Consider the following 17,160-nt stretch of genomic DNA (forward strand, 5'->3'; position numbering starts at 1 on the left):
CTCTGAGCTATAAACAGCATAATAGAAACCAATGCAATAAAATCAGAAAGAAAGTCAAAGCTTTCTTCAAACCCTGGATACAGGGAGACGTTTTATGGTGGAGTACTCAATGAAATGGTTTCTGAACTCAGCACCAAGGACTAAAAGAATATTTAAGCTATGTGCTGAATTAAAACATTTATTTTCTGAGCATCAAAACAAACCTGTGCAAACAAGATAGTTTTTAAACAACAAGCTGTACAGTCTCCCTTCAAGCTTTCAGAGGTATCAATCTAAGACTGAACAATACTAGCTCTGCTTAAAGTGTTGTTTTTTTGTTTTGTTTTGTTTTGTTTTGTTTTTTCCTTGTCTAATAAAACTTTGCAACGATTTTCCACAGCAGTAAATAGTTAATAAATGTCTCCTTTCTTTCAGCATTTCTATCTTCAGCAATCCTGTGGCTGGTTAATCAATATCTACTAGCTTTCCATACTCCTGTCTTTCTATTCTGCAATCCTAGCTTCATCTAGGACACCGTCAGTGAATAAAGAAATCAAGACAGACACTAACCTGCTACATGAGCTTAGGGAAAGCCTAATGTTCCCAGATTCTTGTTATTCTGAAAACCACTAATGGAAACCACTACATAAGAGTTATTTCCTAAGCAGATACCTGTAGGTTTAAAGCTCTGCTGGTTACAGTATTAGGATAAGTCTAAAGCAGGACAACAACTCTTGCAGGAGAAAATTTATAAAGGAATGAAGAGACACCGGGGTGGGATTTTGGGTTCTGTCAGGCTTTCTTCAGCGTTGCTCAGAGCACAGATTAAAGGTGATCCTTAACTCTAATCCTCTGAAATCTGCTGCCTAGTATTCACCAAGGAAAGTGCAGATTTAGGAATCATTTATTTTACCTCTAATTCCAGAGCAAGTACCCCTGTGTTCTAATCTGTACCTGGCCTTCCATTTTTTTCTGGTGACTGTATTTTGATTATTTTTAATTATTCCTAATCGCCGAGGGCAAAAGACAAGGTCAGATTTACAAAAAGGCTTGCAGTTGCAACCAGAGGAAAACTATTTTCCTCTGTTGTGATAAGTGCAGCACTTAATGTGGGGTGACTGGTTCAAAGGTTGTAATTAAAGATTAAAGTGATCTGCATGACATCTATCATGGCGTGCTTGTTCCTGGGGCATGGAACCAAAAGAGAAGAGGAACGTGCTGTGAGTTGAGCCTTTACTAATCTGTTAACCTGCAGACTTTATTGAACTATATATCATAATACAAACCATGGCATGACAGTAGCATTAACAACTGTCTTTTCTGGAATTGGATTGGGAATTCACTGAGAGACTGAGACAGTTGATTAATCATTTTTTATACCGCTGTGAATGATGTAAGTATCACATATCATAATATACTCTCTGTCTTTTCTTATAAACTGCACCCCACGAAGAAAAGAAAGATGGCAGGCACCCATCAGATTCCATCAGAAATTAAGAACATCCATCATAAACTGAATAATAATAATGATTATAAAAATAACAATAATAGCCTCAGTAATAGCCTTCCTATAACAGCCACTATAAAAATGTTCTGAATGTGAGAGGACTAAAAAATTAAGATGCTATTTTTCACTGGAAAACTAAACTCATGGATTCTTAAACAAGAAGGTCATTTCTAAACTCTGTGCTTGCTCAGATGAGAGACAACAACCAAGAAAGAGAGAAAGTGAGATTCAAATCAGTTCTGAAAGGAAATTGGAAGTGTTCATTGCATTATAAAAATCATGTTCATCTGTGTAAAGTGCTTCTTGACCTATTTCTAAAATATGCTTAATTGTAAATGCTGGTTGACTACCAGACAAATAAATTGCTTAGGCAATATTGTTGAAAACAATTTTTCTAACCATATCTTGTTTGCCTAATTTTGTTCCTGCTTATCACAAAGCCAAACTGCTGGGAAGTATATTGGCAGAGGTCTTCAACCCCTCACAGTATACTGCCACAGTGGCTAGAAAAAATAGACCTTCTGACAAAGAGCTAAAATTGTTTATACAGGAGTTAAGCTTCCCCACAAAGCATTTAGATGTTCAGAGACAAAAACAGCAAAAAAAAAGTTATAAAACCGCCAATATAGTAGAGACGAAGTAAATTTTCATAATTAAACATGAATCTTTTTGTGAGAAATTCTATTTTGTAATTTTTTCTATAATGTTTTCAGACCTTTGTAGCAAGTTGATCTGGGATGCAGTCAATTCTCTCTTCTATTAATATGTTCGGACATACTGGTGTAAATTCTGTTACTGAAATAAAATAAGGGGTTATTAACAGGATTTCCAAAAATCAGGAATATCTGTATTACCTCTTAAATCATTAAGTGCTTCTGCTAAATATTTCACACTATCTGGAAACTCTAGCTATTAAAATAGACTCAGATGAATTTAATATATTGCTACTGTGATTTACCTTATATTTGAAACATTGCACATTCCAGATAAAGATAGGAAAGCTTCACTTTCAATTTCTGCACATATGGGTAACACTGATAAATTTATTTCTTAAGATATTGAGTAATCCTATTTTTTGGTAAGTCATATAACTCAATATGCATCACTTCTTTTAAAAAATTTACACCAAATTAAAATCAGAAGGATTTTTATTTTTTTAGATGGTGGTGTGTAACTGCTTTTATGTATGCTTCTTCCCATGAAATACTGCTCATCCAGGCAGCTTGAATTAGAGCATCAAACAAAAGCACCTTAAGCTTCCATTAAGAATATAACTGTAACACTGAAAGCCACAGGAAATATGTTGGTTTTAAAAAGAAGAGCAGAACAATGTTTCCTTTTTTTGTTGTTGTTTTGTTTGTTTGCTTGTTTTTTGTTGTTTTGTTTTGTTTTTCATTTGAACGTCCATGTTTTTTGAAAAGTCTGACTCACTGGTGATTTAAATGATGCCAATAGGCAGCTCCTGGAGCTGCATGGGATTCATGATCACCTAGGCAAGCAGAGCTGAGCAGCCCCCTGATGAAGAGTTTCCATCTGGTAATACAAATGGCAAGTACTTACCATTTTGTTCAGTACTTATTTGGACTCCAGGTTGTCCTGATGCTAACAGTGCAATGAGGACAATGGCCACCACAGTCACCAGACAGAACAGGGCAATCAGGGTGCTTTCCAGACCAGTGAACTTCCTCTTGCCCATCTAGGCTCAGAGTAACACCATTGACATAAGTAAAACAAAAGTAATAGTTCTGAAAACTCTACAAATTACGTTATTGATTTTAATTAATATATGTTTACACATTCTTTAGGTTTTAAAACCCTAATACTGGGGTTAAAAATAAATCTCCTATTCAGGATGATTCACACAGCAGAGAGTACCACATTATTACACTCATAGGAAATCACTGAGAAATGTGTTTTATTCAGCTGTATACCACTTTAGTAAAAGTTGTGTGATGTGCATGTGTGTGTGTGTGTGTGTGTGTGTGAAATAACACTAAATCTGTTGCACTTCATCACCTCTCATTTCCTACAAATATATATGATCACCCCACCAGCATCCCTAGTCCTGGAAATCCCACAGCCACAGGAATGAATGGAGAGGAAAAGCAATACTGAAACACCAACAATCCCCAGAATAGTGAAGGCAATACTTAGATACAAGTGCTTTTCCTTAATTACAAATAATTATATTAAAATGATTTAAATTATTTAAAAAGCTTTTCTAAATATCATAGTGCTGTTCATATTTTCTCTACTGATACCTAAATTGGTAGCCATTTTTATGATTATTGTTACTTCGTCAGGGAATACCATATTTAAAGTCTGAAACTACACTGTATATTGGGAAGTATATATTTAAGGCCTCTTCTTTATAATGAAGAAACGATACTCCAACAGTTCCTCTCCTGAGTTTCCTTTAACATTGTCAGAGTACAGGTCCACTAGGAACCCTAACAAGTGACAGTTATTTTTCTGAAAACTAGAATATTATTAAAGTCCTTGTCATCAAACTCTTCCCACCACCCACAAACAACCATAGCATTCTATTTCAGCTTTTTCATTTTCATGGTCTCCCACAAGACCTGAGACTTTGAAAATATGGATTTATAATTTATAACAGTTCTAATTTATAAAAGTTCTACTGCATGACTTGTACTCAGCAGTGAAGTAAAGGTCTCCAGTAACTTGGATGCAATAAATGGGATGACATACCTTAAAGCCCCTCTGCTTCCTTCATCTGCTGCTCCTAGCTGTAAAGCTCAAACTCAAAATCAATGCTTTATTCTCTGTTCTTATCAGCTCATTGCGTTGTTTGCTAACCAATCTACCAATAGCAGGTCCATACATAATTACAGGCAGATTGTAGAAACCCTTTGGGCTAAAATTAGTTACTATGGTTATTGTAGCCAAGGAATGGCTAGTTAATTAATAATATTTTGGTTCAGTTTTACTCAGCATGTTCTCCAAATAAGACAAAAACAGCAATAAAATGACAATGTTTGTCCGTGTTGCATGACTTAGTGGTTTTATGTTTGTCCGTGTTGCATGACTTAGTGGTTTTATTCTGTTCTTTTTCCATATCATTATTTCTAGAACCTTCATGCAACCTTCTCATTGTCTATCATTTCTGCTTTAATCACCCCATGAAGTCATTAAATGTTCCCAAATGAGGAAAAGACTTATTAAAATAATTGTAAGAGAGAATCAGATTTATGATCACTGAAACTTTTTCAGGAATGAACCATGAATTATTAATTCTAATATTAATATAAACAGATTTCATGGGATTCTAACAAGAAATGTCAAAATTATAAGAGAACAATGAAAGATTAGCATGAAAAAGAGCTTACATGGAAGAGTCTTCAATCATAATCTTAATATGAAATCTTAACGTGGGATTAGGTTTTGCCTTCTCCTTACAACAGATCTAATCATAACCTTAAATCTCTATTTTCCAAAGGAAAACTTTTAGTTCATATTGTTACAGTACTTATAACCTATTTTTCAGTAATAAGGAGATGGCTGAGAAGTGTCACTTGTAGTTTGAATTTTTCACAAATTTATTCAATTTCCTGAATATTTCCCCTCCCACTGGAGACCCCTCTAAGCACCAAGTGAATGGTTCCTTTCTCCTTAGTCAGTACTTAAAAAGACACAAAATCAATCATACACAGGGCTCTCCTGGAACCATTCATCTTTGAATGCCACCACTCTCACTGACCATTTCTGAAACACACCCTGGTATTTAGCTATCTCATCCTCTCCATTTCACTGTAACAACATCAAGCATGTCTGCATGTGTGCAAACAAGCTCTTGAAATCTAATTCTAACATCCCTCTTAACATTGCTAAGTATGCTGCTTTATGAGCGCATATTGAGACATAACAAATTCACGTGAATTATGAAGATACCAGTGGTTCTGGAGGTCTGGGAGGGGATGGAGGGGCTTTTTGTGCATGTCTGTTTTCTAAGTTTTATATCTTCATTTATCTGTTTCAAGAAAGTACTCAGCTTGGCAAAGCATATGGCCATGAGTTTCGTTTAAGCATGTCTGCAATCACATTGCCATCAATATAACCATTTGCTTAAGTGCTTTCCTGAATTCACAGTGCTGCAATCTCATATTATCAATCACCTAGCACATATTTTCTATGCAACTTGAGAGCATGAAAGCACTGAACAAAAAGGTCTCACAAGAGGGTTAACCAGCAGGTTTCCCAGCTGAGTATATTTTAATTTACCTACAAAGGATATCAACAATGGGGCTTTCAGGTCAAGATGTGATATTGAACTCTAAGAAGCAGGAACGGAGAAGGCTCTTCAGTCGGGGACACCAAGGGACCATAAAGAAAACCAAGAATTCTATTAAATCAAGAGCTGGAACAGCATGGTCTCTGCTGTGTCCTGCTTTAGTTTCCAGGAATTAAGAGCCGATTCATTTCTGACAGCCAGTAAGAAGAATTACTAGAAGCTCAGGAGTATAGGTTAGACTAGAGTCTAGGAAAAAAAAAACTAGGAAATCAGGTACTGTTCAAAATGTAGTCATTTAGAAAGAAACATTCATTTATCAGCTTTTACCAGGACCATTTTTAATTAAATCACATATAACTTGAAAAAAACCATGTTAGGCAGTCATAGGTGGCTCCCTAAGAGTAGTGCTAATGAGCAAGTTCTTTTCTACACCTTCACAAGATTTTTATTTTTCCCCCCCAGTGCTCCATTATCAAACATTTACTTTAAGTTACAGTTTGGAGCCCTTAATTCCTACAAGAAGCTGCTTGTAGATCACCAGTTCAGGCAAGAACATAATGATTAACTGCCATGGAAGAACATCTACCAAAGATCCAATGGGAGCATGCTGGCCCTCCTGTATTCCCCACACGCTGCATTTGCATGGCTGAAAGCACTCTGCAATCTCAGTTCAGCAAGAAGGGAGCTCTTCAGTGCAGCCATGGTCATACAGAAAGAAGGAGGAAGTCTGAGCACTTTTTAGAGGCAGTTGTGGGGAATCCTGTGCTCAAAGACATCCCTCAAGACTGGGAAAAGAAACTAGCTTGATTTACCTTCTGCATGTGATAAGGCAGATGCCTGCTGAGGTCTCCTCCCTTCTCTGAAAGGAGATCTGAAAGATGCAGCCCTTGTTCCTTCAGAATGAGATATGTGCCCTTATCACCATTCTGTGTACTGAAGCACACATGCCCGTTCAGAGCAAAGACCCATATGTCTGTGCCCCACTCCCAGCTCAGTTACTCATTAGCTGAGTGTCAGGTGGTGATTTTCCTACACCCATCTGCATGCTTCATGATTTTTTTCATCTGGATAAGGAAGATGATGATAGTTCTTCAAATGCTTCAAACGGTTTGATTAGCAATGTCTACAGCTTTTTACCTAGAGAACAGAATAGTGTCCAGCCTTTCCAAGAAGCCGCTGAATTGCTATCTCAGGAAACCATACACACCCTGAAAATTCTGGCTGCAGTGCCCCATTGAACAAAGGTCTTATGGACTGTTCCCTGAGGTGCTGGTCCCCAAGCACCTACTCTGGTAGGAGTGTCCCATTGGCATTGCTGCTTGGGCTCCTCTCCCAGACACAGGGACAAGAGGGCTATGTGTAGGTCCCATCATGACAGTAAAGGTACAGTTGTACTATGGTTTGTATCTAAATATGTCTACATACTATCTGACCATTACAGACTCTGCTTACCTTGAGTAACTGCTTGCCTTTCTTTAGACAAAACAGGTATCCTAGTTGAGCAAAAGGCAAAAATTGAGCAAAATAATTTGGTAAAATCAACATTTTGGTGACAGTTTGGTGACAGAACAGGTTGCTGGCAGGAGACACAATCTCTTCCTGTTGTAACTCTGCTGCCGTAAATAGGTTTATACCATTGATGAATGTCCTCCCAAGAATTTCAGGACTGTTGGCAAACTAATGAGGCAGATGCACAGAAGCATAAAATCCATCCAAATTCAGCACAGCTCTTAGTGAATTCCTGGGAACCCCTTGATAAAATTCCACCATCAAGTAACAAGCAGATCACATGGATGATATTCCTGCCCCCAAAATCTTCTTTGGCACTGAAATCACAAAAGATTTGTTGTAGCATTCAACTAAAAATACAACCTTCCAAAAATAGAAACACAACTCCTCTTCAAACTTAAAAAGATAAAGGCTTATAAATTCCACTAGAACAGTCCCAGACCACAGAGAGAGCTACGAGAAAGTATTACTACACTTTTCCAATTACTATATTCATCTGGAGAGAAGACTGGGTGCTTTAAGGATTATTTCTCTATTTCACATAAACAATGAAGAAAATATGTGGTGCTAAAGCAGAGGCTGGAGACTAGGACTCCTTATTTAGAAAACAGTATCTCAGTATCTTAGCCTTTGAGCTCAAATCATTTTGTGTTCTCTCTAGCTTGATTGGCATGGAAATATTAAATGACTATGGCAGTGTTTAAACAAGAGCAAAGGAATATTTAGGTTTATACCTTCCTTTTATTTTTATAGATTGTACCTTATTGTCTTTATCAGATAAATAAATAGAAACTCAGACTTTTGCAGAAAACTACTAAACAAAGTGTTATGAGTTTGGTGGAATTCAACCCAAAAAAGGTTCACTGCACATCTTAATCTTCAGCACTTTGCTAAGACCACAGCAAACACATGGAACAAGTGATGTGGTTCACAGAATAGCTTTGCCTACTGCATCACCAGCCTCCAGGGTTCTACTGGCACCCGTGAGCTCTGTGTGGAGGACTGCAAAGAAAACATTTTCAGAAAGTTCATTAATGCCTATAACAAAGTAAATGCATGCCACACCATAAACATCTTTTTGGTCTTTTAAGCTTCAATAATCACAGTGATGAGCATAGACCGTTGGGAAAATTTTACTGGACCTCTGGACCTGAGAATGAAGGCATACTGTTATTCAGCTTTCCAATTTGTTATAGGTTTCTCTAAAGAACGTAGAAAATTCCTACAGATTAGGAAATATATATGTATATATAAAACAATTTTAAAGATAAACTGAGCAAGAAAACTTCTAATGGAGAAAAACAAATAAATAAATAAAAATGTATACTTGCCCAGAGTCTCATTCAGACACTGAACAATTAATGAAAATTCAACCAAGCAAGTAAAAGAACTGGGAAAGCCTCACAAAATGTATCACAAACGTTTATTTCCCCAGTGGGACTTTGGAGACAATGGATTTGAATTCATTCAAAGCAATCTTATTTGCACAAAGTGCCTCACAGTTCAAGACCAGATCACGTGAGCTTAGTCTCAAACAGAAGTAGTTTTCATTTCATAGTAAATGACAGCCAAAAGATTTTGATTTTTTTTTTTTTTATTAACCAGATACAGAAATAAGTTCAACTGAATAATTTAATTTTCATGGAAAACCAGAACATGTTTGAAGTTCATTTTCAAAGTATGTGTAGTTTTTCTAAGAGAAATGCAATTAGACATTGTATAAACTCTATCTTCTCATAGCTAAATTACTTTCTGCGTACCTAAACCATGGGCCTTTATCCTGGTTCAAATAACACTTCTGAGCCAAGGAAGTATGGCAAAGATAACGAACATGGTATAAAACTGAATCCAAATGTTATTTATAAGTTATTATTTCAAGTTATAGCCCAGTAAAAGCCATGATGATGACTGCAATAATAACATTTCCAACTGAACATATACTGTAGAAAGAGGAAGAAATTCCACAGCTCTTAGGGCAATTGAGGAAAATACTTGTGGATCTGTAAAATACACCAATATAACAATCACCACTGAAAGTTTTACTGTAGACAGGGCAGTACATGTTTCTTAGATGGTTGAGATGATCTGATAGCTGTTAAGAACTGAAATCAGAGAAAAAATATTTTAACATTTCCTTTTTTTTTTTTTATAGTTAGTGAACACAAAAAGCAGAAACTGAGAAGGTGTCCAATGAAGAAGCATCATGAGACTTTGAATCATAATCATCAATGTAAATCACCTGATCATATCTGTAACTGCTGCTCTTCAAGCTAGGAAATGGTAGGTGCTAGTAGAGCCAAATCTTATATGTTGCAAATATTTATTATCTGTCCTTTCAGCTGAGAAAGGAAATACAAGCTTGCTTGGAAAAAATAAAAATAAAAAATTAAAAAATATGGCTATTCATGATTCAAGACATGGAAATATCAAAACGTGTTTTACAGAGTTATTTGATCAAAATCTATTGTCTTTTTTTTTTTTTTTTCTTCAAACTGTAATGAGATTGTATTAGGGATATTTGGAAATGTAAAATGTCCTACAAGCACATGATTCGGACCTTTCATTTGTAGCTGACAATGTTAACTTTAGGATATACTTTGCTGCCTATAAATGAGGGTGAAAAACGGTAAGTATTTTTTTCCAGCTAATTGCTAGCTCCTGATTGTACATAAAACTCAAAAGTACACCACCAGTAATTCTCAGATACACATTCTCACGTCTCTGCTCTGTCATCCAAAGGGAATACTGATGGTATTCACAGGCATGTAAGGCCCAGTGGTCACCCCTGTGCCATCCTCTCCAACTTCTTTGGGTCCCCCACCTCTCCTCAGATATCTGAATCTGCAGTTTGAGTCACAGAGCAGAACCAACCTAACCCAGCTTAGATGCTTTTTTCAAGAAATGCTGACTTTGGAAAAAGAAGGCATTATTGAAAGTGGAAACTTGGCAGCATGTTAGATCAGATTTATTCATGAGACATGTCACAAGCTGACAGACTGAGCCCATTGTAGTTGCTTGTTCTGGAGTCATTACTGGGACTGGCTGTTAGTTTTACTCTCTAGTCTTCGTTTTCTCAAGTTCTTCAGCCTTGTGTAATTTTATTTATTTATTTATTTATTTATTCCTTCCTATCTCAAATGTACCTGCAGAAAGAAAGCTTCACTTCTCTTAACAGATCTGGAGACACTGGAAACACTTTCTGAACAAGGACATGTCAAGGTTAACATTCAAAGTACAGCTTATTACTTTGAATAAAAAATATATGGCTTCATATGAAATCTATTGGTGAGAAAATCATGGACTAGTTTCACAAAAATAAAAATGCATGTATCATGTATTAAATCTCTTCAAAAAATAGGCCTTCTCCCTCTTCTGAATCTCTACAAAAGAGGTGAAACTGCCTCTTAAACCTCCTGATGTTTTTGATGTCATGATGTTTTTCTCTCTAGAATATGGCAAATACACATATGTGTTTAAATAAAGTATGTATAGCCTAGCAAGTAAAACAAAGGCAAAAATTAGTCTGGATTTAAGAACTCTGATCAACCCATTCTGCATTTTGGCAATCAAAATGCACATTAATGTAAAATAAATACTTATATGACTACCTATTTGTGGCACTTTGAAGATGCATATGCACAAACCACTAGGAAGCCCAAGAATCTACAAACTCTTAAAATATTTCAGTCATTTGTTAGGCAGATGCAAAATAGCAATTTTTATAGTTTTCTAATGCAATCTGAAAACAAACAAACAGCAAAAACAAAGGCAAAAAGATGGGGACTTTTTCTGACCTTCTTAGATTATGAATTTGCACATGAAAAGTTTTTCTGCAAGTATGAAGGCCAGAAACTTTGGTTATTCTCTTTAAATGGATGTTGGTACTTTAACTTAATTTAAAGTAAGTAAATAAATAAATAAAAACATACACAATAATGATTAAATAAAGAAGATGCAATACTGACAATAACCTAACAGCAAAAATCAGTTAGTGAATAACACTCCAAACACACTTTAATAAGTTCTAACTTAATTATTTGTAATTCCTAACCTATTATATTTTTTCAGGTCTTTATCGAATAAAAGCTGAAATGACAGATTGTCTCCCTGCTTTCAGAGTTCAGAAAAAAATAATTCTGAAAACAACTGCTTAATGAAATCACTGTTCTGACCCTTTGCATTTTTATTTTTTTTTTGTTAAAGCTTGTCTGCTGACTTTCCTTGCCCTTGCTGCAGATGGTCCTCCAGCCAGCGCCTGTGCTTCTTGCTGCTACTGAGCAGGAAACAAAACAAACCCACCATTATTATATACTGATTCCTAGCCAGCTTTTTTACTTATTTAGACATTTTATTAATTTATTATTCAGCTTTGGGTTTTTTGTTTTCTTTTTTTTTTTTTTTTTTAATAAAAATAATAGAAGTTCATAATAATAACAAAAAATGATTAAATGCTTAGGAGCTTTATTTAAAAAGGTGAAAAATTAATATTCCACATATTTATAAAAATAACTGAAAAATGTACATTACATCAGCGCCAAGAATCTCATTGCCTTCAGCCTCTGTTTCTATATGGCATTTAGTAAGCACTCAGTGGTCAGGCTGGTCTGCAGAAGTGACACGAGGGCTCATGCAGAGAGGATGGATCAGCTCATACTCACATCGTTCAGGATACAGGAAACTTCAAAGTTCAAAGTGCTTTTGATCTCTATTAGCATAGTTCCATTTGTGTCTTTTAACCTGCACAATAACCTCTAAGCTGCAGCCTTGCACCTAGTGGTAATTTTTTTGTCTCTGTGATGAAGGATTAAAATCCTGAAATGAATAATCCATCAGATGCTTTTGCTTTATGCATGAATCTTTACAAACCTTTAAAGATTCTGTTTAAACCAGTTCCAAGGTGATCTCTCTGATCACAACAGCTGAAAGTTTCCCACTCCTTCCCCACCCCTCCCCCCCCCTTTTTTTAAAGCCTAACACCTGATATTTTACAGTTGCTTGTAATCTCATGTGGGAGCCTGAATGAAAACATCAAATAGTGCAAGATTTTAAACAAAGGTCTGGGGTCTGGAAACAGCACAGCAAAAATGATGGGATTGAGTATTTTCCTTGGTTTGACTTGTTCTCCTGCACCTGCCTTTCCATTCTCTCTCCATGTCTTACCTGCAGTTTTCTCTTTCAAGAGGCACTGTGTACTGCTGGTCATGTGGGACACAGAAGTGCACAGTTCTCCCCACATCACAACTCTGTTCAGGCCCTCGTGCAGCAAAGGGTCACTTAAGTGCCAAGATCGTTTAGCTGGAGGCTGGACCAAAGGCTTAGTTCCCCAGCAGCCTTCAAAGAGGAGAGTATTGGCTGTTGTAGTTTTTGCTGGCCCAGATGGACTCACCAAGATATTTTCCTCCCAGATTGATTACATTAATGGCAAGAGCTTGGGTCAAGGAATTCAATGTTAAAATGATTTGCTACACCAGTAACAGAGTTTGGGCTCAGGATTCTGCAAAGGTGTTTCAAGGAGAGTAGATTGTAAGAGAGCACAGCACGTCTTAGAATGGAAATAAAGTGGCCACGAGATCATATGCTTGTGTTGGGAGATTTGTCATGTGGAGAGCGTAAACAAATCTTAAGAACGAGGTGAAAAACAACTTATATTAATGGGACAGATCAATGCAAAACATTATGGCATCGAGCCTTGCAGTGACAATGATATTAAAGAACCTCAGATGAGCTGCAAGATACATGAGTCTCCTGGTTAATGAATGATGGTGTTAATACCTCAAGGTGTAGAGGGCATGGGTGTATGCGTTTTTCCTGAATGTGTAAAAAAAACTGTACCAGCTGATTTTGGAGCCACTTCTAATAATGTCCACTTCTTGTACCATGACGGGCTTTTTGTTTTGTTTGCTGTACCCAGGATGTCACCAGAGTGATGAGAAATAAGCATTACCAAGAGGGAACAGCAGCCCAGGAAATGCTTTGCACCATCCACCTTTTTGCTGTTTCTGCCTTTGGATTCTTTTAGTGCTCCGGGAAGGATAAATGCACTTATGGAGATTAGAGGGGAAGATCCAATACTTTCAAGTGAATGGACAGAGAGAAGGAAAAAAGTTGTTACTCTTACAGTAAATTATTTGATGCTTTCTTCATTTCTTATGATTTTTGAAGTAACACTTGGTATAGAAGCTATAGCCACTCTTTCTGCATGTACATGTTAGTACATGACAAAATAAAACATATCAACTATTTAATGTCTTCATTTATTAGCACTGGCTCAGGAAGATAAATACTCAGTCTTAGTTTTTTTTGTTGTTGTTGTTTGTTTGTTTTATTCATTGATGCTCTTGAAACAATTCCTTTGTGATAAAAAGAATTCAATTTGAAAGTATTTTATTGAAGTGATTCCTTCAATGATTCCTGTCCTTCTCAGCTGCAGACATCTTGAGGAAAACATAATGACTGATTATTATTGATCAAACAAACATCACAATCTGTAAGTTCCTGTACTATGAACTTAAAGTCCCTGGACCCAAATGGTCACAATCAAGTTTGTATATGTGGTGGGCAAAACTTCACAGGCTCCTAGGCACACACCAGTCCCCTCTTCCTCCCCCTCCTCAACAGGATAAGGAGAAAATATGAAAAAAAAAAAAAAAAAGCTCATAGGGTGAGCCAAAGACAGGCAGATCACCTGTGCCACTCCTTCCTCCTCACATGGTTCTATTCCAACTTGGAGTCCCTCCCATGGGATGTGGTCTTTCACAAACTGCTTCAGCATGGATCATTTCCATGGGCTGCAGACCCTGGGCATATTCTCCTGCTCCTGCATGGAGTCCTCCATGGGCTACAGTGTGGATATCTGCTCCAAGGGCTGCAGAGGGTGAGCCTACTCTGCCATGGTCCCCTCCATGGACTACAGGGGAACCTCTCCTTCAGCACCTGGAGCAACTCCTGCCCCTCTTTCTTAGTGTTGGTTCCCTCGTATTTTTTCCTCACTCCTCTCTCTCAGAGCTGCATCACCATGTTTTTGTTGTTGTTGTTTTTACCCTTTCCTAGATACATTACTACAGAGGCATCACCCAGGTTGCTGATGGGCTCAGTCATGTGCTGTGGCAGTTCAGCTGGAAGTGGCTGTCTCTGGCAGTGGCAGCCCCTGATCTCTCCTCATGGAAAAAAACCTGATGTCCCCAGTACAAAAGCCTGGACACAATCCTCATTTCCTCGACCCTTTGGAAGGGACACAGTGGGGAAGACCTCACTGAGGCAGCCAACACCTGTTGGAAGCTGTGATTTCTAAGTCTGAATGAGTTCCTGATGAATTATTATCTTGGGGATTCAGTAAAATCCTTTCCCCCGGCCAAAATGCAAGTAGTTCAGCTAACATGCTGTGCTCTGACAAGCCCTCACAAAGCCAAGAAAACCGAATGATGAATTTCCTCAAATAAACATGGTAATACCAAAAATGATGAAAATAAGCTATTGGAAGCTTTTGTCGGTGCCTAATGTTTCCCACATCAGTTGGGTAGGCCCCAAGTGGTAGCACATAACCTGACAGGGGATGGGTCGAAGGCTTAGTAACCTGCACCTCCCCTTTCTGAAGCAATTTTCTTATATTTGCTTGCTTACGCAGCTGGTCATCACTAGCTCAAGGTTGTACTTTGTTCCTTTGGACAAAAATATTCATCAAAACAGTGAATTCATACTTAAATGATCTATTTTTTTTCCTTGCATTTCCAATTTCCATACTTTACAGGCAAATTTCAGCAAATTCAGTCCACTGATCTTCCTATGAGATGTTAGCTACTTGGCTGTTCTACTACAAAATTTTAAAGCAGAGAAGCAGCCTTTAAATGATTTTTAAGCACAGTCAGTAGAGATTACTACAACTTCTAACAGCAGTTTATTCCCATCAAATTTAATTGTAAACACACTTTACTAATCCTTTTAGTTTGTATGCTGCACTCTTGGGATACAGAAAGTCGTTAACATGAAACACTATTATAGTAAATATATGACATTTCTTTTAGTGAAATAAAAACTCAGAGACCAATATTTATTAGTTAACCTTGAAACTTCAAGTTTAATTTTGTGACTTCAGCATTGGGAAACACAAAGTTCTGGCTGACATTTTGCAAGTACCATAGTATTTTACGGATAACAACTGGAAGCATTGTTTCATGCTAAAATAATAATCTGAAAGCATTTACTTTGCATACTTTGCATATAGTTAAACACTTTTAATCAGTAGTGACTACAATTGGCAGAGTTAAAATTAAGAAGGTAGAACTTATTATGGGTAATATTATGACTCAAAGTCCGTGCAGGTAACGTATTCTTTATGTTGCAATAAGCAATATCTTTATGTTACATATATTTATGCTGCATATTCTTTTTTTAAAAAAAAAAAAAAAAAAAAAAAAACAAAACACGAGCAAACAGGAAGCCAGACAGAGATTCTACTTCGGTGGACCTTTTAGCATTTAGTTTTTATATATACATATATATAAGGCAGCAAAACTTGGAACACACTACAGTTCAGCTGTGCATATCCATTTCTTTTTCTTTCATCCAAAATACAAACAAGAATGAAATACATCCATTCTGTTTCACAATCTTATTTCATCTGTTTTGTTATGTACAAAAGTTACATAATTGTGTCTTTCCACTGAAAGGCAGAAAGTGCTGAGACTTAACTCACAGAATCACACAGAATCACACAGAATTTCTAGGTTGGAAGAGACCTCAAGATCATCGAGTCCAACCTCTAACCTAACACTAACAGTCCCCACTAAACCATATCCCTAAGCTCTACATCTAAACGTCTTTTGAAGACTTCCAGGGATGGTGACTCCACCACCTCCCTGGGCAGCCCGTTCCAGTGCCTCACAACCCTTTCAGTAAAGAAATTCTTCCTAACATCTAACCTAAAACTCCCCTGGCGTAACTTTAGCCCATTCCCCCTCGTCCTGTCACCAGGCACATGGGAGAACAGGCCAACCCCCACCTCTCTACAGCCTCCTTTAATGTACTTATACAGAGCAATAAGGTCACCCCTGAGCCTCCTCTTCTCTAGGCTGAACAAGCCCAGCTCCTTCAGCCGCTCCTCATAGGACTTGCTCTCCAGGCCCCTCACCAGCTTCGTCGCCCTTCTTTGGACCCGCTCAAGCACCTCGATGTCCTTCTTGTAGCGAGGGGCCCAAAACTGAACACAGTACTCGAGGTGCGGCCTCACCAGAGCCGAGTACAGGGGGACGATCACCTCCCTAGCCCTGCTGGTCACAGTGTTTCTGATACAAGTCAGGATGCCGTTGGCCTTCTTGGCCACCTGAGCACACTGCTGGCTCATATTCAGCCGACTGTCTACCATCACTCCCAGGTCCTTCTCTGCCTGGCAGCTCTCCAACCATTCCTCTCCCAGCCTGTAGTTCTGCTTGGGGTTATTGCGCCCCAGGTGCAGGACCCGGCACTTGGCCTTGTTGAACTTCATACAGTTGACCTCAGCCCATCGGTGCAGCCTATCCAGATCCTCCTGCAGAGCCTTCCTACCCTCGAGCAGATCGACACACGCACCTAGCTTGGTGTCATCTGCGAACTTACTGAGGGTGCACTCAATGCCGTCATCCAGATCATTGATGAAGATGTTAAAGAGGACCGGCCCCAGCACCGAGCCCTGGGGGACGCCACTAGTGACTGGCCTCCAACTGGACTTGGCTCCATTTACCACAACTCTTTGGGCCCGGCTATCCAGCCAGTTTCTAACCCAACGAAGCGTGCGCCAGTCCAAGCCAAGAGCAGCCAGTTTCTTGAGGAGAATGCTGTGGGAGACGGTGTCAAAAGCCTTGCTGAAGTCAAGGTAGACCACATCCACAGCCTTTCCCTCGTCCACCCAGCGCGTCACTTTGTCGTAGAAGGAGATCAG

The 17,160-nt window shown here is 38.1% G+C and overlaps 1 protein-coding gene and 1 long non-coding RNA gene across 3 annotated transcripts in view; one reads left to right on the top strand and one right to left on the bottom strand.

Annotated features, from left to right (window-relative positions):
- Window positions 1-6,696, bottom strand: part of SI (sucrase-isomaltase) — a 53,291-nt gene extending 46,595 nt beyond the window's left edge. Inside the window, exons 1-3 of one of the 2 annotated variants that reach the window (XM_038183707.2) lie at window positions 6,551-6,696; window positions 3,047-3,182; window positions 2,202-2,281 (exon numbers count right to left, since the gene is read on the bottom strand). In XM_038183707.2, coding sequence (XP_038039635.2) covers window positions 2,202-2,281; window positions 3,047-3,182; window positions 6,551-6,559 — 225 coding nt within the window. In that variant the 5' untranslated portion in view covers window positions 6,560-6,696. Of the gene's footprint in view, window positions 1-2,201; window positions 2,282-3,046; window positions 3,183-4,198; window positions 4,356-6,550 lie in introns of those variants that run through there. The other variant, XM_027464533.3, reaches the window with a different exon arrangement.
- On the top strand, window positions 1,059-13,487 carry LOC113844487 (uncharacterized). The gene is made up of 3 exons (XR_003499187.3): window positions 1,059-1,199; window positions 9,400-9,527; window positions 13,159-13,487. It is a non-coding gene; the product is annotated as an uncharacterized lncRNA (long non-coding RNA).
- Window positions 13,488-17,160: the final 3,673 nt, after the last annotated feature.

The sequence above is a fragment of the Anas platyrhynchos genome, chromosome 9 (genome assembly GCF_047663525.1).
Source record: "Anas platyrhynchos isolate ZD024472 breed Pekin duck chromosome 9, IASCAAS_PekinDuck_T2T, whole genome shotgun sequence".
NCBI lineage: Eukaryota > Metazoa > Chordata > Aves > Anseriformes > Anatidae > Anas > Anas platyrhynchos.